The 24,268-nt window shown below is 34.0% G+C and overlaps 4 protein-coding genes across 6 annotated transcripts; 2 read left to right on the top strand and 2 right to left on the bottom strand.

Annotated features, from left to right (window-relative positions):
• Positions 1–569: 569 nt before the first annotated feature.
• Positions 570–2,367, bottom strand: LOC104818646 (40S ribosomal protein S24-1). Its single transcript, XM_010548309.2, has 5 exons — positions 2,218–2,367; positions 1,663–1,704; positions 1,357–1,527; positions 943–1,029; positions 570–838 (listed from the first exon to the last, which is right to left on the bottom strand). The coding sequence occupies exons 1-5, from the start codon at positions 2,287–2,289 to the stop codon at positions 806–808; spliced, it is 405 nt and encodes a 134-aa protein (XP_010546611.1). The 5' UTR covers positions 2,290–2,367; the 3' UTR covers positions 570–805.
• Positions 2,368–4,642: 2,275 nt separating this feature from the next.
• LOC104818645 (serine/threonine-protein kinase WNK1-like) lies at positions 4,643–8,237 on the bottom strand. The gene is made up of 7 exons (XM_019203277.1): positions 7,830–8,237; positions 7,686–7,723; positions 6,877–7,104; positions 6,534–6,754; positions 6,290–6,447; positions 5,726–6,197; positions 4,643–5,599 (listed from the first exon to the last, which is right to left on the bottom strand). The coding sequence occupies exons 1-7, from the start codon at positions 7,902–7,904 to the stop codon at positions 4,821–4,823; spliced, it is 1,971 nt and encodes a 656-aa protein (XP_019058822.1). The 5' UTR covers positions 7,905–8,237; the 3' UTR covers positions 4,643–4,820.
• Positions 8,238–16,898: 8,661 nt separating this feature from the next.
• LOC104818644 lies at positions 16,899–19,866 on the top strand. Of its 2 annotated transcripts, XR_772713.2 has the most exons (3): positions 16,899–17,088; positions 17,185–18,918; positions 19,389–19,866. XR_772713.2 is itself a non-coding variant. In XM_010548308.2 (2 exons), exon 2 carries the CDS (start codon positions 17,253–17,255, stop codon positions 18,111–18,113), a length of 861 nt encoding a protein of 286 aa, XP_010546610.1. In that variant the 5' UTR covers positions 16,899–17,088; positions 17,185–17,252; the 3' UTR covers positions 18,114–18,919. The 2 variants fall into 2 exon arrangements, 1 of the variants encoding a protein (XP_010546610.1); XM_010548308.2 differs by lacking the exon at positions 19,389–19,866 and having other exon boundaries at positions 17,185–18,919.
• A 127-nt stretch (positions 19,867–19,993) lies between these two features.
• On the top strand, positions 19,994–24,178 carry LOC104818643 (protein tesmin/TSO1-like CXC 4). Of its 2 annotated transcripts, none has more exons than XM_010548306.1 (10): positions 19,994–20,190; positions 20,684–20,847; positions 20,960–21,641; positions 22,037–22,461; positions 22,551–22,625; positions 22,717–22,897; positions 23,077–23,172; positions 23,308–23,374; positions 23,454–23,580; positions 23,682–24,178. In XM_010548306.1, the coding sequence occupies exons 1-10, from the start codon at positions 20,137–20,139 to the stop codon at positions 23,827–23,829; spliced, it is 2,019 nt and encodes a 672-aa protein (XP_010546608.1). In that variant the 5' UTR covers positions 19,994–20,136; the 3' UTR covers positions 23,830–24,178. The 2 variants fall into 2 exon arrangements, with proteins under 2 accessions (XP_010546608.1, XP_010546609.1); XM_010548307.1 differs by having other exon boundaries at positions 19,996–20,190; positions 23,685–24,178.
• The last annotated feature ends 90 nt before the right edge of the window (positions 24,179–24,268 follow it).

Raw genomic sequence — 24,268 nt, 5'->3', positions numbered from 1 at the left:
AACTAATTTAATACGAAAATTGGGCATTCATATAAAGACAGGTGAAATTGCTTTTGTTTGAATTAAAAGAGAGAAATGAATATATATATATATATATATATATAGAGAGAGAGAGAGAGAGAGAGATTAGAAGGAATCAAAGATGGCTCATCTATTTTGACTTTGGCATGTGCCACACGCGGCATACTAAAAACGTTACGATCTGTTATACATACACATATATATATATATATGAGCCAACAAAAAAACGCACGAAAAAATAGAATTTAAATAAATAAAGCTTAGAGTAGGAACAAGTCATATTTGTCCAACCAAGGAAAAACAAAAGGAGAAAACTTTCAACTTAAAAGTAGGATGCCTTTTGCATTTTCATTTTATTACTTTATATTCGCAGTAGAATAATGCCAAACAAATGTAAACATTATAAACGCCAAACGCGGAACGCTATTTCTACTCCCAGCCTTGGGCACATGACAAATTCCCGTTCACAAATTTAGAAAGAAACCTACCATAAGATCATTTCAACAACTATCCAACCACGAAACCCATGTGCAGCCAAAAACGATCTCTTGTCGAGAACAACCCTCAAATAAATCACATAACGTCTGAAACAACGAAAATCTTAACAGGCATTTTCTAACCATTAAAACGATATCCAGGTCGAGATTGAACAAGTGAAACATCGAACATCACAAAACCGATATGCAGTAACACAGGTCTAGTTCGATAATTATCTAATTTCAGACATGGAAATAAAAGACGGGCGACGGAGAGCAAAACCGCAGTTATCTGTTTCGGAAGGTTCTCACTTCTTCTTTCCGGCGTCACCAGCCTTGGTCTACACATCGATGAACACGATTACCGTTTAGTAAAATAAAATTTAACAAGAGTGATGCATGATATCAGATAACGAGTTTGATATACAGTGGAAATCTGTATTACCTTCTTAACACCACGGATTTTCTTCGTTCTGTTCTTCCTTTCCTTCATCTGTTTCCTTGATTTCTCAACCTTGGTGTCGAGTCCATTCTGATGATGAATGATGAGCATTCAGTATAACATGGCATGGAACAGTTATTTTTATGAAAAAGACCAAAAACAAATCTTGATTCTAACACCCTAACAACATGGGCAACCTAACAAGACATCGAGATTTTCCTAGTGATGTGCTGATGTTCACAAAAAGAAACTTCAACACAAGCACAACAATGCTAACAATAGTTGCTAACTAAATACCTACTTCCACATGACAATGCTAGCCTAGAAACTATGGATAGTGTTACAGACAGGATAACTATAGATGGTAACGTCTGAGAAATACAAGTAAAGAGCGGAACTACAGAAGCGAAGACTTACCCTAATCAGCCTGTATTTGGGTTCGTATTTCTTGGCATTCTCAACAGAATCGTAGATCAAGCCAAACCCAGTAGATTTACCACCTCCAAAGTGAGTTCTAAATTTGAATACAAAGATTGAGTTTGGGTCCTTGACCTCGTACATCCTTGCTAACTTCTCTTTCAGCTCAGCCTTCATAAATTAACATTAAGTCCATCATTAGAAACTTTTCATCCAGCTACAACAAAAAAACTGAAGAAAAACCGGGCATAATTTGCATCATATGAGAAAGACAACTAGATGAATATATAAGCATATCGGATATACCTTTGAGACATTGGCTCTCCCAGGGTGAAGAACATCAATGACCTATAACAAAGCAAGAGTATGAGACAACAGGTGATTGCAACATCGTTAGAGTTCTATCCATAATTTTGCAGAGCAATGTACGATTAAACTGTTGCATTCAGCAAAAACTGGAATTCTTAAGACCCGATACTTTTCAACAATCGGTACGAGTAAATTCTATATTTTGCCAAAAATTCCAGCTGCTCAACTTAGCATCGAGAAACACGATTACTCCTCACATTCCCCCCATTATCAGATGCCGCATTGGCATCGATCACGCGACAACGGGAACTTTTTGTTTGTTAAAATGACCAAATATCTGGCGGAGGTTCAAGATTAATGCGACTAAATTTTTCTCAGTAACGACGATATTCCGATAACTAGCTCATTCTACCACGAATTCCAAAGAAATCCAACAACAATCTACACTGGGAACGGAATTTTCAAATCGTGACTTTGGAGCTCAGTGCAGCGAATCATTCGAGTTAAAACCTAAAACAGAGAGAAACACACACGCAAGGAGAGAGAGCTCACGAATTGCTTCCTGGAGAGAAGCCTGTTAGTCATGAACTTTCTGGTCCTGATGGTGACTGCTTTGTCCGCCATGGCTGCGATCTTCAGGAAAAGGACGAGGAAGGAGAAAGATCTCGCTTGCAGCTGCTCCCGCACGGCTAAGGAAGAAAGAGATGCGCAAAACTAAAACCCTAGAATTTATATATAGTAGAGCTAATTTTTTTCAAGGACTTAGGGTTTGACTTAATGGGCCTAATTCTAATTGGGTTTGCTACAATTGAGCCCAATAAAAGAACCAACAACAAATCTTTAATTTGGGCCTTTAAGCCCAAGGAAAGCCCTACGAACTTTGACATCTTTGGATTTTGTTAAAGTCCAGTGGATATCTTTGGATTCTTTTTAATAAATGCCTAAAAAAATTACAATTTAATAATCTATTTATAATATCTATCTAAAAGGGTAAGAAAATAATTAAGAATCTGAACAATTTTAAGATAGTTCAAAGTTGTTGAAGCGAAATTAAATACATATGTATTAGAAAGTATTAGGAAATTAAGTATGTTTAATGTGTAGATATATACATCATTATACCAAGACTATTATTCTATTTGAGACAGTAATAGTATACATAAAAAAAATTATAGAAATCTCTATTTTTATTTATCGTAAATTTGCAAATACAATATGATATTATAAGAAACTCCGATCTCCACGGACGGGTATTAGTCAAATTAAAAATATATTTACACCCCATTTTGTTTTGGATCTAATAATAATAATAATAATAACAATAAATGATGGAAGGGAAAGTGGGAAAAACAACAGCGGAATTGGACCGACAATAAAATGAAATGGTGGGAAATGAGGAAATTATAGTTGGCATTGATTTTGGAGTTCGGTACAAAACCGTACGTTTTGTATATACAATATCTACACGTCATCATTGCACAACCAAATGACTTTGCGCCCTTGTATTATATGATTCATTATTATTCTTACCCTTGATGGGTCAACCTAATTCAATTCTCCGTGTGGCCCTACCATTTTCATTTAATTTTACAAATAACCAGAAAAATAAAAAAATAAAAAAGAATAAATTGTAACCATATTCACAACTTCCAAATTTGTCTCGGTATAAATAATAGTACCAAGTTAGTGGTCGAATTTTCTTTCCCCATCAATGTATCTACCAACTTTTCGAATCCCTGACAAAATAATGTATCGTTTGATTTGTATAAAAAATAGAGGTAACCTTTCATTTTCAATTTGAATATCGAAAATTGAATATATATATATATATGTATATATATATATATATCTATATATATATATATATATATTTATATATCTATAGTGAATTTGATTTAAATTTTATTGAATATACGTTTTTTAAATAAAACAACAGAATTCAATTAAAAATATTGATATAATCAAATGAAAATAATAGAAAATGAATACCGTTTTCATTAAAAATTTATAAAAAAAATACATATAAAATTCGAACGGACATCATTTTAAAAAATAAATATAAATAATCGAATCCAAATGTAGCAAAATAAAAATGTTAATCCTTGTCTAAATCAATTTGATTTCTATATATTCACGACAATAATAACTCCCAAAATACAATGATTTTGCTAGGTTCAAAAATCCAAATTGGTCCATAGATGTGTATATGTGCAAGCTCTTCATATATTATTAAAAAAACAGCACAGCCATATATTATTATAATTATTTGTGTAATTTATTACATAAAAACCATTATATATATATATATGTACTATATGCGTGTGCATATATAGGATAAAAGATTTGGTAATGTGGATGAACCCATATTGAAACAGATTGGTCGGCATGGAACATGGCAGTCTGGTGTTGTGGGGTTTTGAGTCATAATTGACTTCTTATTTCTCTTTTTCTTTTTTTTTTTCTCCCCTATTAAATTCTAAATTATAAAACATTTTATTTACTCATTTTATATAACTTTTAAAAAATAGTGAATTTATTTAGAAGTATGTAATATCTTCAGTGAAAGATGATTTCTCAATACTCTATAATTTAGATTACTTTTTTATAACATTATATATTTAATATAAAATGCATAATACGAAATTAAAAAAATAAAGAACAATAATAGTGATGATTGAGAGTATTATTGGCCAGCTAGAGCTCACATGCTCAATAATTCAGACTTATCTACTATTCTTTTCCAAATAAAATAAAAGCAATTTATAAGAAACATTTATTAGAAAATAGACAATAATATATATATATATATATATATATCGAGATGAAAAGGGGTTAAAAAAAAGAAAGATAAAAATAATGGAAACGCTAAAACTAAATCTCCAAGTATATAATTTTTATTAAATTTCCGAGTGTTGGAATTGATAAAGTTATTATATTACAAATCGTAAATTAATGGAGAAGTTGAAATAAACGTGGATAATTCCCGAATTCCTCAAGCCTTTTATTAAACCAAGGTAAATGAAGACCTCGATTAGGGGTATTATTGTAAAATCATTCGGAAAAGAACTACAACACTCTCTCTAATCTATCATCGCTTTTAGAAAATATATAATTTTTCTATGTAAAGGTATACATAAACTATTACCAAGAATGAATTATGCGTCAACTGGAAGCGAACTTGTCCTTTTCAGACATCTCGGCAGCAAATTTTCACCGCCGTACAATTTCTTCCCCTTAACCGGAACTGAACCGGAAAATTGCCCCTCATCCCGGTTATCTGATTGTCGCAACTTGAGTTGCTGTCCTTCAATCTCTCTCAGTTCCATCTGGTACTTGGCTTTGAGCCATCTTAGCTCTTGTTCGATCCGCTCCTTGTTATTTTCAGACAGATCGTTGCTTGTATCGCAAGAAAACATGTTTCCCTCATTCTTCTGAGAGTTCACCTCTTCTTCTTCTTCCTCTTCCTCTTCTGCATCTGATGCGTTTTGTCCCGACCCCAACGAGCTAAGATCGCGACTCTCCTGCCGCTGCCGCTGCTGCTGCTTCCAGATCTCTCTGAGCCGTTCCTCGGTTTGTTTCAACTCAAACGTGATTTCCTCGAACCGCCCGTGCGTAGAGCCGCACCCGTTTCCGCAGCATTGGATGACATTGGCTCCAGGGTTGTTCCTCAGGAACTCCATGACAGAGCCCATGGACGTTCGGTTCGAGGTGCAGTTGTAGCAGATGTTTGAGTTCTCGTCCAGCCATGGAGATTCTTGGAAATCAGGACCAGTTCGCCATCCGGGCACCAGACAAGCGATCTCCCCATCGATCATGTCGGAGATTTTGGTGGCATCGTGCTCATCCATGTCTAGCTCTGCCACCATCTCCGTGGCGACGCTCAGTGCTGTGTCTGTCTCGATGTCGAACGGGAAATATATGTTTCTGACATGCCCTGCAACGACATTACAGTCATTCTCTCTACTCTAGAACTGAAAGAACATATGTACTGTTTGATTCTGGAACTGAAAATATCCGATCATTTTGGAAAAGAGAGATAGGAAATGGCAATGTATCTCACCTTCCTTATCGGCTATTCTAAGGCGTAAGAACAATCCACCGTCATCTCTTATCTTCCCTTTGATGCAAATGTCAACAAAACCAGAATCCGGATTTTCTTCTTCGTGATCATCGTTCTGACATTCAGAGAGTTCTATCCCATGAGTCTCTGTCTCAGCTGCGTTGTACGTCCATTCATTCTGATAATCATTACCGTGATATCCGTTCGGGTACTGATGTTGATAAGAATTACGGCGCAATAAGCGATTGCAGTAGTCAACTACTGAAGGCTGCCTAACTCGAGGGCCAATATAGTCCATCTGGCTACCGATGTCAAGGCCTCTTGAATCACATTCACCATCTTCAATGCTGAGAAAAGGGTCATCTAAAAGTTCCCGGGCCGAGAGCCTAAGTGACACAGTCACCAAGCATTTCTCAATGAAGCGTCTAACCTCAGGGTCCTTCACTTTGTACAGCGCATTCGGTTTTCTTCCCTGAAAAAAAAAATTGCACAACCGGAACTCAGGAAAAAACCGAGCATTGTGTCAGAAAGGAACAGTCTTTGCCATGTTCTTAACGGTCTTACCGACATAACTTTCTTGTATATCTGAGCAGGATGAGTACATTCGCTGTACGGATACTCGGATGTAACCATTTCCAAGATACACATCCCGAACGAGTAAATATCAACCAGCTCGTTATAAGCCTCTTCGAAAACTTCTGGAGCCATGAACTCGGGTGTCCCTAAGACAGCAAAAGAAACGTTTTCAGCCACTGAGAAAAAAACGTTTTCCCTGAGAGATTCAATCTGACGACAGATTGCGTATTACCGACGCAATGATCAGCTTGGGACTTTCTCAAGACAGCAGCCAGCCCGAGATCCCCGATCTTGACCTCGCCTTGGTTCCCGTTGATGAAAATGTTGTCACACTTGAGATCTCTGTGGATAATAGGAGGGTCATGGCTGTGGAGATAGTGCAGGCCTCTCAGTATCTGCCTGCACCATTGCTTCACCGCCCTTATGTTAACTCTCCTGTGCTTTTGCCTGTACCTGCGTTATATATCACCCACCCACCAAAAAAAAACTGTCTTTCTAAGGAAACAATGGAGAATATGTTACAGGGAAAACCAGATAACTGAACAGAGAAACAGAAGCTAGCTAACGGTCTTTACTGTTTCAAGGTGCCAGAGGTGAACAACTCAGTGACGAAGTTGATGTTCCGGTTGGAGGTGTCGACCCAAGAAGTGTGGAACTTCATGATGTTTCTGTGTTTTAGGGTTTTGAGGAGATGGATCTCACAGTAGAGCCTCTCCAGATCCTCGGGGCTCTGCAAGAAATCGTAGAGCTTCACCTGATTCCATGCCACCTCTATGCCTTTATACTCATCAAAAGCTCTGTAACTGCAAAAAAAAAAAAGAAGAAGAAAAATCCATCGGTTGTTTTCAGTATCATCGTTTTTGAAAATCACCCAGTTGGTTTATGATGAATCGGCCAAAAAAGTTCATTTTTTTTTGCAGATTCTGGAATGGATAAGCAAGAAAACAAATGAAAATGATGCAGAAAAGGGATTTTTTTTTTTCTTCTTTTGCGGGAAAAGAATCTTTAAAACGGCAAGTCACTGAGGAAGCGGAAAAGGAGAGAACTTTTTTCTCTTTGGAAAGAAATCTGAAATTGAAAGGAGGATACTTAGATTCAATCAGTAACTCAAAAGATCGTAAATCCAAAGGGCACTCTCGAGATTTCGATGGATCGCAAAATGGGTTTTGATTGGGAAAACAGAAAGTCCGAAACTTTACCCTAAAAAGGAAGATTAAAGAGGGAGTTAGGCATGAAACTCCATAACCAGATCCAGAAAAATGCAGAATTCAGGAGAGAAAAAAAGGGAAAGACAAGAAATCTTGAGCAAACCCGAATCGAGCGTTTCAGACATAGACAAAAGGAGAACAGAAGAAATCTGGTACGATCGAGATCGGATTCTTACACAGTCTTCGAAGCTCCCTTGCCAAGAATCTCATCGTACTGCAACAAGAACACACCCAAACAACTTTCAAACAAAACCTAACGAGAAAACAGACAAATCCGACAAAAAAACATTTCAGACTTATATAAGATATTTAAATTTTACCCTTCCATATCTTCCGGTAGGATCGACTTCGACGAACTCGGAGTAATCTTGTTCGTGATGACTCAAACCATTCATCTTTCCGATTCAGAGAGAGAGAGAGAGAGCAAAGAGGAAACTTTATTAATCAGTCAATGAAATTTCCTTCCTTTGAAAAGAAAAAAACTGGATATCTGCAGATTGCAGAGTTGGGTTTCTTCTCGTAGCCTTTGTGTTATGATTTTGTGTGAGTATGGACATTATTGGTATATATGCTCTTATTTATACCTAAAACAGAGAGAGAGAGAGAGACTGTATGATCTAAGAAAGACGAGCCTTCTTCAATGGAAGGTTTTTTTTCTTACAGAGAAACACAACCACCTCTCATGAAAGAAGACAAAGGGGAAGAAAAGGGAGAGAGAGAGAGAGAGAGAGAGAGAGAGAGAGAGAGAGGAGTGGTCAAAAAAGAGAAAAACTTATGTTTTAATATCAATTTATTTAATATATCTCTAAATAATAATTGCTGGATCATTACGTTCATGAGTAATCCATAGGATTATAAATATATATTATTAATTTAATCTCCGAAATAAATTGCTTTCCATATTCATATTACAGTCCACGAAATTTAGCCAGTTAACTTTAAAAAAAAACTACGGTTCTATATCATAACAGCAGTATAAATTTGCTAATTGCCAAAAATTAACTAGAACAATGAATTAATTAAGCCAACAATATGAATAAATAAATAAATAAATAAGTTAATAATTTTTTAGTCAACAGTATTAAGAGTGGAATTCAACACATATAATAAATATAAGCAACAAATTATAATTAGATAAACGATATTAAGGTTGAAAATTGATTTTCAGATATAATTAAACTTGTTTGTTATTTATTGAAAACCTTTGAGATCACTACTAAATTTCGACTTTAATAATATTTAGAGAAAGGACTGTTGTATTGCAAGGGAATTCTCTTCGTATAAGGGATTATCTAAATTTGGAAAGGATATTTAAATGACGTCTAATCATATTTTAAGGTTTAAGTAAATCACTTAAATCTATGGATCATCATTTCAGATTTTGGTTCAAATTTGATTTGATTCGATTGTTTGGGTTATAGAAAACTATAATCATTCCGTTTTTATCTAAACTTATTTGTTATTTATTTTTTAAAAAAAATATCAGTTTTTATTATTGTTTTAATCTGTTCGATTTCAAACTTTTTGAATTTAGAAAAATTATAATTTTATGTTGGATTATATCTTATTCAATTCACTTCGATTTAATTATTCGGTTAATAATTAAAATGGTGACCCAAATTAAACCGACATAGAGATTTTAGATACTGCAATATATCTCCACAAAGAAACGGGCGTAGACGTCTATCGTGGCTGATATAGGCTCGCCACGTGGATTTCCCCGTAATAATCTTATTTAAAATATAAATATAATACCTTATACGTACAAATATTTATACACATTTATACAAATATGTAATTAATTTAAAAAAAGAATATCCCCAAACTGCATGAATATCAGTGAACAAGACATAATGAAATAGTTATACGACAAAAAAAAATAACTGAAATGCTGCTCGGGTGATGTGACTCGCGAAATTCGACGCAGTTGCAATGTATCTGTAATTATTTACAAAGTGTAATTATTATAATTTACAAAGTGTGTGTATATATTTATATACCGTAATCACAATTAATGATGGATATTTAAATAGCTTTTCGTTTTGATATAGTTTGGACATGTGATTTCCGCATAACCAAAAAATATTTTAGAAAAAATAGCTATATAAACTATTGTTTCTTATAATATTTGGATTAATCTAATATTCTAGAAGTTATTACACTACCCACACATATTGTCTAGATGCAATTTTTTTAAAAATAACTCAAGTGGATCATGAAAGTATAAAATATTTGTTTTTATAAATAAATAAATAAATAAGGTGACATACTCACTGTCAAGAGAAGTAATAGTTTTTCTATATAAAAAAATTCGTAGGTGTAATTGTATATTATATAGTATTATTAATAATCAGAAGAAAAATGAGAGAGAAGACAAAGTTTGTTAACATGACGATAGGATGGTGCAGAGGATAGCCCAATGCGATGTTACGTAGGCCACATGCATGTCCATGTTCACGTTCACGTTCACGTTCACGTTGTATGTGTTAGGGCACATTCTCCTTCGCACCCCATTTTCCCATGTAAACTCGTCATGACCGTGATGTATGATGCATGGATAGATGCGTTTTCATTGTTTTTTTTTTTCAAGTCATTATTGTTCTTTGGTGAGGGGTGAATTTTATAAATAAAGTAATAATATCCCATATCTAATTTATAAAGCCAACCAACATTCAAATTTAGTAACGAAATGACAGAAAGATTCTATCGTTTTTAGATAAAGACAACGTTAGTGATGTAGAGACAAAATTAACTAAACAAAAACTTAATAAGTTCAGATTACTACGAAAGAATGATGAATTTATAAGTAAAGTAATAAGATATAATATTTAATTTATACTCCTTCCTTCTCAAAATATTTATAGTTTTAGGTTATTTTCCATGTTTTAAAATATTTGTCATTCTATATTTTCAAGATATTTTCTTACAATAGTTTCTAATTTTATCACTATCAAATTCCAATAAAATATTAATGATAACATTGTTTTTATCATTAAATAAGGGTATATGTGATTTTTTTTCTCTTTTCATAAAAAAATGTGAAATAACCTAAAACAACAATTATTTTAAAACGGATGGAGTAAAATAAATCGATATTCAAATACAGTAAGAAAACAAACGTGAGTTTTAATTATCTTTTTCCTAATAAAGATAATATTATTGATGTAAGACAAAAGTAACTAGCAAAAAATCTTGATAAATCTAAATTATTATCTCTCATAGGATGAATTTATAAATAAACTAATAAGATATAATGTTTTTAATTGGGACAATATTATTGATGTAGATGCCAAATTAACTAACCAAAAACTCGATAAATCAAAATTACTACGTTCATCTCACGAGTGGAGGGCGGATTTATAAATAAAATAATAATATACGATGTTTAATTTATAAAATAAACCGACATTCAAATCTAACGAACCAAAAGACAAATTCTATCTTTTTCAGATAAAGACAACATTATTGATGTAGAGACAAAATTAACTAAACAAAAACTTAATAAGTTCAGATTACTACGAAAGAATGATGAATTTATAAGTAAAGTAATAAGATATAATATTCAATTTATACTCCTTCCTTCTCAAAATATTTATAGTTTTAGGTTATTTTCCATGTTTTAAAATATTTGTCATTCTATATTTTCAAGATATTTTCTTACAATAGTTTCTAATTTTATCACTATCAAATTCCAATAAAATATTAATGATAACATTGTTTTTATCATTAAATAAAGGTATATGTGATTTTTTTTCTCTTTTCATAAAAAATGTGAAATAACCTAAAACAACAATTATTTTAAAACGGATGGAGTAAAATAAATCGATATTCAAATACAGTAAGAAAACAAACGTGAGTTTTAATTATCTTTTTCCTAATAAAGATAATATTATTGATGTAAGACAAAAGTAACTAGCAAAAAATCTTGATAAATCTAAATTATTATCTCTCATAGGATGAATTTATAAATAAACTAATAAGATATAATGTTTTTAATTGGGACAATATTATTGATGTAGATGCCAAATTAACTAACCAAAAACTCGATAAATCAAAATTACTACGTTCATCTCACGAGTGGAGGGGGGATTTATAAATAAAATAATAATATACGATGTTTAATTTATAAAATAAACCGACATTCAAATCTAACGAAGCAAAAGACAAATTCCATCTTTTTCAGATAAAGACAACATTATTGATGTAGAGACAAAATTAACTAATCAGAAAACTCGATAAATCCAAATTACTATATTTCACGAGTGAATGACGAATTTATAAATAAAGTAATAAGATATGATGTTTAATTTATTAAACAAATCGACATTCAAGTCTAATAACAAAACAAAAGATAGATTTATTTGTTTCTAATTAGGACAATATTACTGATGTAGAGACAAAATTAACCAAGCAAAAAACTCGATAAATTCAAATTATTACGCACATCTCACGAGTGGAGGGTGAATTTATAAATAAAATAATAATATACAACGTTTAATTTATAAAGTAAACCGACATTCAAATCTAACGAAACAAACGACAAATTCCATCTTTTTCGGATAAAGACAACATCACTGATGTAGAGACAAAATTAACTAATCAGAAAACTCAATAAATCTAATATCTCACGAGTAAATGGTGAATTTATAAATAAGAAATAACATACGATGTTTAATTTATAAATCAAACCGACATTCTAAACCTAATAATGAAACAAAAGACGTATTCTATCTTTTCTGATAAGGACAACGTTACTGCTATAGAGACAAAATTAAGTAATCAGAAAACTCGATAAATCCAAGTTAATACATCTAACGAGTGATGTAAAACCAGTCTTCTGATAGCAAATTGTTAGATCGAACGCCAGATATCTTCACTTACAGTTACAATATACAATTCCTCACCTTACCATCTTCGGATTTTACATAACTTTATCTTTTATATATATATATATATATATATAGGTTAGATATTGGTAATGCATTTCGAATATATGTTGTATTTATGGTAGACGGGATGTAGGCCAAAAGTAATATTTTTTTGTTATTGTAATTAGATCGTTTAATGATACATGTTGTGATACTTGTAAATAAAAGATCCAATAAAAAAAGAAGTAAAAACTCGAATATAGTATGCATGCAATCCTAGTGAATCCATATTCCACAACACACACACACACACACCTATATATATATATATATAATCCGACATATATATATATATATATAATCACGACTTTATCGTATACTATCATAGCAATAAATAATGATGGATGGCCTATTAAATGTTGTACACACATGTGCATGTGTGTGTACGTACGAAGACATGCACAATTATAATCATAGCCTTTTTATGGAAAGGGCAATTAACTAGACTATTTTTTGTTGTGATAATGAAGTAGAACCACCAATAAAAAGCTTTATCCACTTGGTCCCTTTCCTAACACCAACTTTAATATTAAATCCTAGTTAATTGACACTAATTTTCTGTATTAATTTTTTTTTATAATTTTAATTTTTATTGATTTTTTTATGGATAATTCAGATATATACATCCCAATTAAAAAAACTGTAGGGATTTCAAAAAATAAAGTTAAAAAAAAATATTTTGTATCAACGTTTTGTTTAGTTTGCATCAAAATTTGTTTTTTAAATTCCGATTTTTTTATTAATGATTTTTGAAGCAAATACTGTGGGCGAGAGTATGCAACCAGACAAATGTATAACACGTACAAGCGTACTGTGGGTGTTTAGATTTTTTATATACTTTATTTTGGATTTTACATTCTAAAAACTTAAATGCATTAACTTTTTTTTATATTTTAGATCTTGATAATATCTGGATTTTTAGAAGTTAATTTTTTTATTGCTATAAAAGTTTTATTCAAAATCTTATTATTTCATGTTATTTATTTTTGCATCTGTTTAGTTAAATTTTAACATATCATAACCAATTTATCGTATACTATTTTTGAATCCCGTTTAATTAAATGTTATTTAATTATACTTGGTTTAAAATATTTGAAGATCGATCAATGTTGCTTTCACGAACTTCGTTTTCATTTAAACTTTTGTTGTTAATATAAGTTTATTTTCTCAAATTTGGTTAACAGAGTCTTCGACCTTTGATTTTTTTTCTTCGGAAATATGTATGTATGTATGTATGTATGTATGTATGTATGTATGTATGTATGTATGTGTGTGTGTGTGTGTGTGAATGCGCGCGCATAAGAGCATAAACAAACTATGAAAAGTTAAATTAAACGTGATTTGATAGTGATGGTGGCGATTAAGTTAAGCAAGCTATTGAGATTAGTGATTAATTAATTGACTAATTAAATGGGCCTTAATATGTTTGACTGCTCATTCGGAGAATTCCGTGCTTGCCCGTACGGAAGGAAATATTTGTCAAGTAAATGAAAATGACCACCTACCACCGTTTGTTTATTTATTTATATATTTTGTATTTATTCATTATTTTTTTTACAGAAACTTATACAAATTTTTAATCTTAAATAACGTATAATTAAGTCTCACCACATTCCTAATTAAATATAGTTGTTCAATTTTGATGGTCGCCCATGAAATTCATGACAAAATATTGAAATATCGATGATAAATATTCATTATTTAAAAAAATTAAATGCAAATCAAACATCAATTAATCTGATGTAGCTTTTGGACTTAGCTATAGTTGGATTATATCCTGACATAATTAAACATGTACACTTTTACTAATATACAAAATTGATTCATAATTGTATTTAAGCCAAATCAAATCCAGACCAAATATAAAAAAATTCAACAAAATTTGAAATTAAATTTAATAAATAATTTGGAAAATAAAAATCGCATAAAAAAACATATCAGGGTAGGAATGAGCCCAGCCCACCAATGGATATAAATTCTCGAAAATAGTTAAATAATTATAATTTTTATATAGGATAGTAGATTGTATAAAAGTGGGAGATAAAAGCCGTGTAAGTGTTAAATTGAAATATCTAAATAACGTGACAGATGAATCATGAAGGAGATGGATCGTGTGAATGCGATCATATTTCATTTTCGTTATAACATCAGATTTGTAGTATATTAATTATCAATTAGTTAATTATCAATTATACTTGTGGTTTCCCCCATTAATTATTTTAAAATTTCAATTCATATATACTTATGGGCCGAATTTATGGGCCTAATGAACAACGGTTGGTAAGAGACGGTAATGGGCCGTAAAAGGCTTACAGGCCCATCAGTGTTGGGATCGTACGACCGACGTAGAATCTTGATCTGTGACTGTCCGAACAATTGTGGATAATTTTTTTTCAATACAATGTCGAATTTAACAGCTTTGGTATGTATATATTTTAGCCAAATAATAAAATAAATATGTATATATTACGCCCACGAATGAAATACGCACATATTTTTATTTGGTAAATTGGAAAAGATATATACACATTACACCTAACTTTTAGCAATTAGTGATAATATTTTATCAGTCGATGTGATCGATGAATAAGTTTTTAAAATGCGTTTTTTTATTTTTTTTAATGAGAAAAATTGATTTTGAATAGAAATTACAGAGTTGTTGATTGAATGATACGTATGTGTCAACTACGAAAATAATAAATAGAGAAAATGAAACTAGGATAAAAACCAAGAAAAATTAGTAAAGGGACCGATGATTGCGCTAAGACTGGTGGGTCCAATCATGGATATAAATGGGATGCCATATTGATAACAAAATATATTTAATCAATTATGATATCCAAAGTCACAAAGCGTGGCGTGGCATTAGTTACAAAGTTGTGTTATTTAAGATTGTCATGTAAACCATCATCTATGTGCATCACAAAACCAAGAAAATAAAAAGAAAATTATAAATATAAAATCGAAATTAGTAAAATTTTTCCATCGGATGTGAATATATATGTATATATATAATCTTTATAATATGTATATATATGCATATAAAAGAAAATAAACATGAAGGCTATGAAAGGCCCAAAATAACCCAAGAAAGATGGGCCCATTGTTGGGCTGTAAGGCAATGACAACTACTCGTCGACAAGCACACGTGAATACCATTTCCTTCTTTCCATTGAAGTTGCAAAAAAAATAATAACAACAAAGAATAAGAATAAATTTTTTTTGTTAAATAATAAGAATAATTTTTTGCTAGTAAAATTAGATAAAATATAATAAAAATGGTCCATATTATTTTTAAACTTTTATTTCATCCATGGTAAACTGTATATATACACATTTTTTAATTTGATTTGATAAGAAAGACACAAATATTGTTTTCTTATATATATACACGTACACATTGTATAACCATTATAACATCTTTGAGATCTATTTTATCATTTTATGTTTCCCAATAATAAAATACAAATTAAAATTCGGCTTTGAATCACATTATTAGACAAATAACATACTAACTAGATATGCGATATTAATTTAATTCGAGTTCAACAACATATGATTATATCTGAATTGGATTTAACTAAAATATAAAAATAATAGTAACATCAATTAAAAAAATTAATATTATTATAAATAAAAATGATATACCAAGATAAAAAGTTGAATTGAATTCAAAATAAAAAAATGATTGTAATTTTCTAAAACCGAAACTTAATAAAAACAATCAATTTCCAATTAAGTGAAATTGTAAATGTGGAATAATCTCCGGATTCAACCAAAGAACACCCCTTTTCAAATTTTTATATTGTATTGAAAAAGATATATCATAGAGGGAGGGAAAAAGATAATAGATTTAGAGAGAGAAAGAATGGTGGTGATGATGATGACTGATGAGGCTGGCTTTTTTTGGAAATTGAATAAACATATTTTGATTTTGATTTTTAATTTTTTTTATCTGGGACGTAAATAAATACAATATATTGTTTTTTTTGTCCATATATTTTGCAATTTTTATTTTTTAATTATTAATATTTGTTATTTCTTTGTTCCTATATGATTGATTTCTTGTGGTCGAAGCATAACATCTGAACCGTAACATATCACAAATTCTACTTTTCTTTTTCAAATCTCATTTTTATATCTTCATTTATACATTAGAGAATTTAGTATAGAATATCCACTTTAGTTTTTTAACAAATAAATACAGTTTTTTATTTATTTTATTTTGTTGTTTATTACTGTTATTTAATTTTTAGAGGTGTGTGAATTCATTTTCTATGAAGGCATGCTTTTGATTTTATATCCTTCGTCATGCGTTATTTATTCCTTTTTTCACTCGAAGTTAATTGTTTTTTGTTGGTTAATTTTATTTCTTTTTTAATTTCTTTATTTTTGTTGACAGTGAAACAAGTCTCCTTTTTGTCTGTTTCTGTCTCGTTTGAGTTATTTAGCACACATTCCCCTTTACTTTGGCGATTTGCTTTGAACTTCTCTCTCTCCTCTCTCCAAAACAATTTATTGGTTAATGGATTTCCCTGTTGAACACGGATCGAATTGAGAAAACCCAGATCAAATCTATTGAGATTTTGAAGATTTCGGAGCAATTCTGAGTCGGGTTTTCCCCTGCTTGGATGAAATTCATCAGTTTCTGGTAAATTCTACAATCTCTCTGGTTATCTTTTCTCTTACAGCGTCCGTTACTATTTATGTCAGTGTCTGAGGCAAATCTGCGGTGTCTGATTCTTAGGGTTGAGCAGTTGGCCACCAGGTGTTTGTCGAAAAGTCGAAGAGAGGCTGGAATTCAAAGTTTCAAGAATGAGGGATTTTCCTTCTTGTTTTGCTGAAAATGGCGTTCAAGTTGCGGATTCTTCGTCTTCGAATGCTGGTAAAAACGCCCAGAATTTGGTTACTTGCATCTACCAGTGTCGGATTCGTGGCAGAACTTGCTTGATCACAGTCACATGGACCAAGAATCTGATTGGTCAAGGCCTGACAGTGGGAATTGATGATTCTTGTAACCAAAGTCTGTGTAAAGTCGAGATTAAGCCGTGGTTGTTCACGAAACGAAAAGGGTCTAAGAGTCTAGAGGCATATTCCTGTAAAGTCGATGTCTTTTGGGATCTCTCATCTGCGAAATTCGGATCCGGACCTGAACCCTTGGCTGGTTTCTATGTGGGCGTTGTTGTGGACAAAGAAATGATCCTCCTTCTGGGTGATATGAATAAGGAAGCTTTCAAGAAGACGAATGCCACACCTTCATCTTCAAGTGCCTTGTTCGTGGCCAAGAAAGAGCATGTATTTGGTAAGAGAGTGTTTGCAGCAAAGGCTCAGTTTTCCGGTAACGGTAAAACTCATGATCTGGTGATTGAATGTGACACCAGTGTCAGTGATCCTTGCCTCATTGTTCGTGTGAATGGAAAGCCCATGATGCAGGTGAAGCGGCTTAAGTGGAAGTTCCGTGGCAACGACACCATAATTGTCGATAGAATGGCTGTGGAAGTTCTATGGGATGTTCACAGTTGGCTCTTCGGGATCCCATCGACGGGAAATGCTGTGTTTATGTTCAGGACATGTCAATCTGCGGAGAAGGCCTGGTCTTTCTCACACAGCCTGACAGACGCCAAATCTCAAAGTTTTGGTTTTTCATTGATTTTATATGCTTGGAAGAATGAGTAGAGCAGGGTTTCTAGAGATTTCCTTCTTGTGAGCTCTAACAAAAGCGTAAAAGTGACTGTTGATTTTTGTCAACATTTGTTATTTATCATAATTAGTGGGTTTGATTTGTTTGGCTTTCTTCTTGTTTTTCCATTAGAAGTTGCAAGATAATCAGTCAGAACCTTGATCTTCATATTGTATCTGCTACTTAATTTATTCTAAGTGTATACATGAGACTTGAAGCAGGTAACGTTGTTCAGAGCCGCTCTTGCTGGCCCTGTATCGTGGAATCAGCTGCCCAGAAGATCTGTGTTTCCTTTTTCAGATGCATAATGTTTCATTCCTGGGCAGTTTGGGTAAATTTAAACCCAGATCATGCCTGACATTCAGTTTCTTCCCTTTTGAATGTTCTGCTGGTCGTTTGGTAAGAGGCTATATCGGCCTATGCTGAAGCTAATGACTTTAGAAACGTTTCGTATATCTGTGATCATGTCCTCGAATCAACAGGTTACTCATGAAGATTGTTGATAGAGAATCATGGAGATTTGATACAATATTACTTGCATTTCTTGTCCCCCTTAGATATACATGGACAGAACATCTCTAATTAACTCGTTTTTTCATGGAGTTTCACTGTGCCATGTCTTGTCTCTCGCAATCTGGACTTTCAGTTCAGAGAGATGAGAGAGCGGGAAGCTTCTAGCTGTTGTTTATAACTAATGCTATTGTCAAAACCCTTTTTAACTGGTCCTGCAGGCATAAAAGGGTATTCAATCAAAGTGTCTTTGGAGAATGTCCTGTTCTGGATTCCTGAGCCGCGAAATCAGTAAGTCATCTAAGTTTAATGTCCACTTTGCTGTTTTCCTTGCATTGGTCCCCTCGTTTTGCTGCCTCATAGATTCCCAAAAGTTTCCAGCTTTGTCAGTGATAGACATTAACTACTGTAGACAAGAATTCAGATCTTGTCCAAACATGGTTAGTAAAAAGGATGAACCAGAACCGAACTGAACAGACCCAGAAACTAAATGTTGAACCTTGAGAGCTCGCAAAACTTTTCCGGGTCTGTCGATGTTAGACGTTAACACTTAACAAGTAGGAAAAGGGTTTTGGTCTAATATTGTTCAAATACTAGTTTTCAAAGCAGCCGTTCATGTTCTTTTTTATTCAATCTCCAAGCTAGTAACCATCAATCTGATGTAACACACACAGGAAAATGCTTATGTTATTGTTATCCATAACATCACCTAATAAAGTATTACCCCCCCCCTTTTTGTAATATCCATTGGTTTGTCACAGGGAAAAAAAGGGGGAAGAAGAACTGCATTGCGTGCCGTTTGATGGAGAATCTCTGAAACTCCTTGCCGTTTGATCTTCCTTTTTTTTTTGTCGCAGAGGAATCTTGAAAAGTTTCGAAGAGATGGGGTCCCCCCCCCCCCTCGCAATGCTGTTGAAACATAACAATCTTTTCGTCCCAACTGTCTCTTGTGAAATCATCACATCACAATGTTTGCTTTTCTAAAAAGCCATGGCGAAATTGCATCAGAGGAGCATGCCGTAGGCCCCGCCTGGCCCACCGACCCGACCCGACCCGACCCGACCGGACCCGACCCGAAGGTTTCTCTGTGAACCGGATCCGGAATCGTGTACCCGGTCCGATTGTTTTGTTCACACCAAAACTTGAAAAAAAAAAAATTTCAAAATTCTGTCATGTTGAAAATACATGGGCTTAACTCGGAGGCCCATATCTTATTAATTAAAGGCCCATTTGTGTCTCTCTTTTCGCTTATTTTTTTAAATAAACAAAGTAGATGATTTATTTTGTTTCACTTTATTTTCGTAATTTTCCCGCTTTCCCGCCCCACCGCCATTGAAATCTCTACCTTTTTTGTTCATTGAACAACAGAGAGAGAAGAGCCTCTTCTTCTTCTTCTTCTTCTTCTTCTTTGCTTAGAGCTCTTGCCCTAGCTTCTTACTGCGCGTCCATGGCGGCGCAGGGAGGCGGTATCGTGTAGGATCAGTGGGCAGAGCAAAAACCTCGCTGGTGATGGATACGCCGGATAAGAACCGCATCGCAGCGGTTCCTCTCTGCAACTTCGAGGTCTTCTCTCTGTTCACCGTTTTCTAACTTTTCTTTGTTTCTAATTTCTGCCGAAACTTTCTCTCCGCTTTAGAGTTATTCTGAAGGTCTACGAGAGGGTTTGCATGTATATTTTTTCCCGGATTCGTCGGTCGGATTGTTTTTGGTCCGTATTTTACTCGATTTTGGATTTTGAAACGGAGATTTCGCTAGATTGTCTGGTTCCGGATTCCGTTCCGGTCATTAGTTTTCTGGTTAATTAACCATTATTTGTGCCATTTAGGGTTATATTCTGTGTTCTCTCGTTGATTGAGACTTTCCACATGCATGCCTTCTGTGTATGATTGAAATCGCGTATCTGAATTTTATTAAATTTGATATTTCCCATTCAATTCCATCTTTAGTGCATGCGGTTTATTAGTTCTGGGTTTGGTCATGCGGCTTTTTCTTTGTAATTGTTGTGATGCTTCTACTGAGTTACATTCTAATTTCCATTTCTATCGTTATTGTGCAGGATTCTCCTGTTTTTAAGTACATCAACGATCTCTCTCCCATAGAGCCGGTTAAGTCAGCTCTTGCTGATAACATCTTGAACTCTTTTGCCTTTGCATCACCTTCGGCGTTATTCACTTCGCCACAGATCAACCCTAATCGAGAATCTAGGTTTTCAATTAAAAGGTAAAACTGGGTTTCTGTTATTCTCATGGTTGAGTTGACATAAGAAGGGTTTTTTTGTTCGTTTTCGTAATCTGAGATGGGTATTGTATGTTTGTTTGTTTTCCTTCTTTAGGCATCGATCTTCTCCGGACATACCGAATCCAGTGTTCCTCCTTGATGGAACTGTAAATAACTCAAGGGATCTTCCGGAAGCTGTTAAGTCATCCGAACTACGTGGTGAGCAGGTCAAGTGTGATAAGTTTAACCAGTTGGATAAAAGTTCTGAAACCAAGCCACTCAAGGAGCATTTCAGCTTGGCAATTGAGTTGGCAAAGGCCTTGAAAAATGGAGGTGATGGATGCGATATTCAAATGGTTTCTTGTGATCAAATATCAGCTGGCACTGAAAATGGAAAAGGAAGCATTGAATCAATGACAAAATCTGATGAAGATACACAACCAAATTATCCAACTGAACTTGGTGTTGATTTGACACTGTTTCAAACTGATGAAAGGGAGAGTTACAACGGGTCTGGCATGACGAACTCGAACTCTGATGATGGTGGTATCCTGGATAGTGAGCAACAGAATCAGAGGATAGCAGATCCTGGAACCAATTCTCTTGCTTTAGCTCCCCTGCAGTTTTCACCTGTTTGTCATAACTCGGAGAATGTAAATGCAGGAGGTTTTTGTGGTGTACAAGATGCTTCTGGAGCTCCAGACATCACTTTTAGCTGTTCAGCTGAGGTAATTGTTAATGATTCAGATGCCAAAACCGAAGACAAGGAAGAAAAATGCTTCCAGCCCAGCCGAAAGGTAATATGCTAAACAAAATTTCTGCTGTTGATTTATGTTACAAGGTCTTTTTTTTTTCCTTATGTGAAATATTATCCATGTTTATATGAAGCCCACCTAACAATGGTTCATCGGTTCAGTTAGACATAATGCAGGAAATATGCTAATTTGTAGGTGTACTCTTCCATCTGGTTTAACAATGCATATTTCATTATTCTTTTCTGATTTAAATGTGCTGGAATCTAATGCTGGGAAAGAATTCCTTCCACTATATCCTATGTTTAGGGGTTCAGGTGGTGGAAACATGTTTGCTGATGTTGTATTGCTCAGATAACTTGTGCTAGTCTTGAAATCCAAACCATCTCCTTGTTTATTGACTAGAAATTTTCTAATAAGATATACTATAACTCCTACAGCAACGGAGTATCCGGAGGCGCTGTTTGACTTTTGATGTGGGTGGATCTTGCAAAAAGAAGCCTCTGCGTGATTCCACAAATGACCCTCCTACAGAACCGGCATCCGTCAACAAGGTTCCTTCTCCTGAAATGCTGCCAGTCCCCAGCAAGAAGGATCCAGATGATATTCCACCAATTCCAACGATTGGTTTGCACTTGAATGGTCTCGTGAACACCTCAACCAATCAGAATAAATTAATATGTAAAGTTGGTCGTGTTCTTTCTCTTGCTCCTATGACATCTAATCAGATACTTGACAGTCAGATCTCAACTCCGGTTTCCACAAAAAGAGTTTTGGCTTCTTGTGATAATGAAATTACAGAGGAGGGTCCTGAGAAATTTACAGATGCAGAATGTTTTGACAATGATGTTCTGACAGGAGAGAGGTGGAGAACTTAATGTTTATGTTGTCTTTTACAGTTATCGTTTATGTACCCTCAAATTTCGAACTAATCCTTAAGATATCTTTATGCAGGAAGCAATTAGATGGACTCGATGAAAGCGTCAGCTGCAAACGCTGTAAATGCAGAAGGTCAAAATGCTTGAAACTGTAAGTCCTTTTTTTTACCAGCTTGAAGAAATCTCCACACGTTTTTTTTAATGTCAACAACTCAGTTTCCTGTTGCTTCTTCTGCTATCAGATATTGTGACTGCTTTGCTGCTGGACTGTATTGTATTGAACCTTGTTCATGTCAAGATTGTTTCAACAAACCCATTCATGAAGAGTTAGTTATGAACACACGTCGACAGATTGAAGCTCGTAATCCACTAGCTTTTGCTCCAAAAGTGGTCACCTCAGTCGATTCTGCTTCAGATTTCAGGGTAAGAAATTCTCAAAATTTATAAAATCATGCCATGAACCATAAAAGGCTCAAACTTAGGACAATTGACAGAAATAGGTTTTTACTTGCACCCTTATGACAGTACTGAAACTGGGATTTCTATCAATCTCATGTTTACGCTATTTCTGTGGTTCACTCTATGGCTTTGTCAATATGTAGGACGAGAACATCAAAACTCCTGCTTCCGCCAGACACAAACGAGGATGCAACTGCAAAAAATCAAGCTGCTTAAAGAAATACTGTGAATGCTTTCTGGTAAAACAACAGTGTCAATTCTTATTATCTGTTTTCCGCAACGCAAGTTTCACTCATGTCAGTTAAAAAAAAAAGGTTTCACTCATGTCATGTCCCTTCTAAACCGTTGGACTTTATCTCGCCTTTGTTGTGAAGATGGGTGTTGGATGCTCTCCAAGCTGCAGATGTGTAGGCTGTAAGAATACTTTTGGACATAAAGATGGTGAGCTTTCTGCACTCCTTTCTCCACATATTGTTTCACACAAGTTTCCTGACTGCTTTTTTTTTCACGTTTTTCTCAGAGCAATTCCACTTTCCCTGTGCTCAAGAACCTGATGCAGTCATGATCAACGAGGAAGACAGAGAGCAAGATGTGAAAGATCCAAATGCGCATCATGATGTTGATCATAACGATATTGGTGCTCCTAGGTATTGTCTCTCTCTTCGTTGTTATGCACTTCAGACTGAAGTAACTCTGAATATAAGGATCTCCAAAAAGGTAAGTTACTATGTATTGCTTTCAACTGAAGCAGGAAGGTACTAGAATGTCCATATCTGGAGTCGGAACGGTGTCTGCAAGTCATACCAGGAGAGGGAACATCAGAAATTATAAGCAGTAGTAACCAAATGCTGCTCCTGAGTTCTATATCACCATTTCCTTCCCTCACATCACCATGAGATTTCGAAACAAGAACAACAACAATTCGGTCTCCTGTTCTTCCCGTTACTCATGCCGGGGATGATTCTTCTTGATTTTTGCCTCTGGTCTCTGTGGGAAAGTAGAAGAACAAACCAAGATTCTATGTTAGAAAGCTGTGTGTGTATCAGTGTGGGTTATCTTCATTTCATATTTGTGTTGTAGGGTGTTCTGTATGTAGAAGTTTTGCTTAGGATGCGATATGATGTGTATATGTGTGTTACTTCAGTTGTAAGAGCTGGTTTGTATTTCTGTCTTCAACTCAAGTTGGTAATTTTCTTCCAAGCCATTGGCTAGTTAGTGCTGGGTCGACTATGTTTCCACGGTGCAGCATTTGGTGTTATCTTCTAACTCTTGGTTGTGAATACGATAGAGCTCTAAACCAGAGGATCAAATTCTGTATCATGGCAGCAGAAGATT

The sequence above is a fragment of the Tarenaya hassleriana genome, unplaced genomic scaffold (assembly GCF_000463585.1).
Source record: "Tarenaya hassleriana unplaced genomic scaffold, ASM46358v1 Cleome3, whole genome shotgun sequence".
NCBI lineage: Eukaryota > Viridiplantae > Streptophyta > Magnoliopsida > Brassicales > Cleomaceae > Tarenaya > Tarenaya hassleriana.
This window is presented reverse-complemented; position numbering and strand designations above follow the sequence as displayed.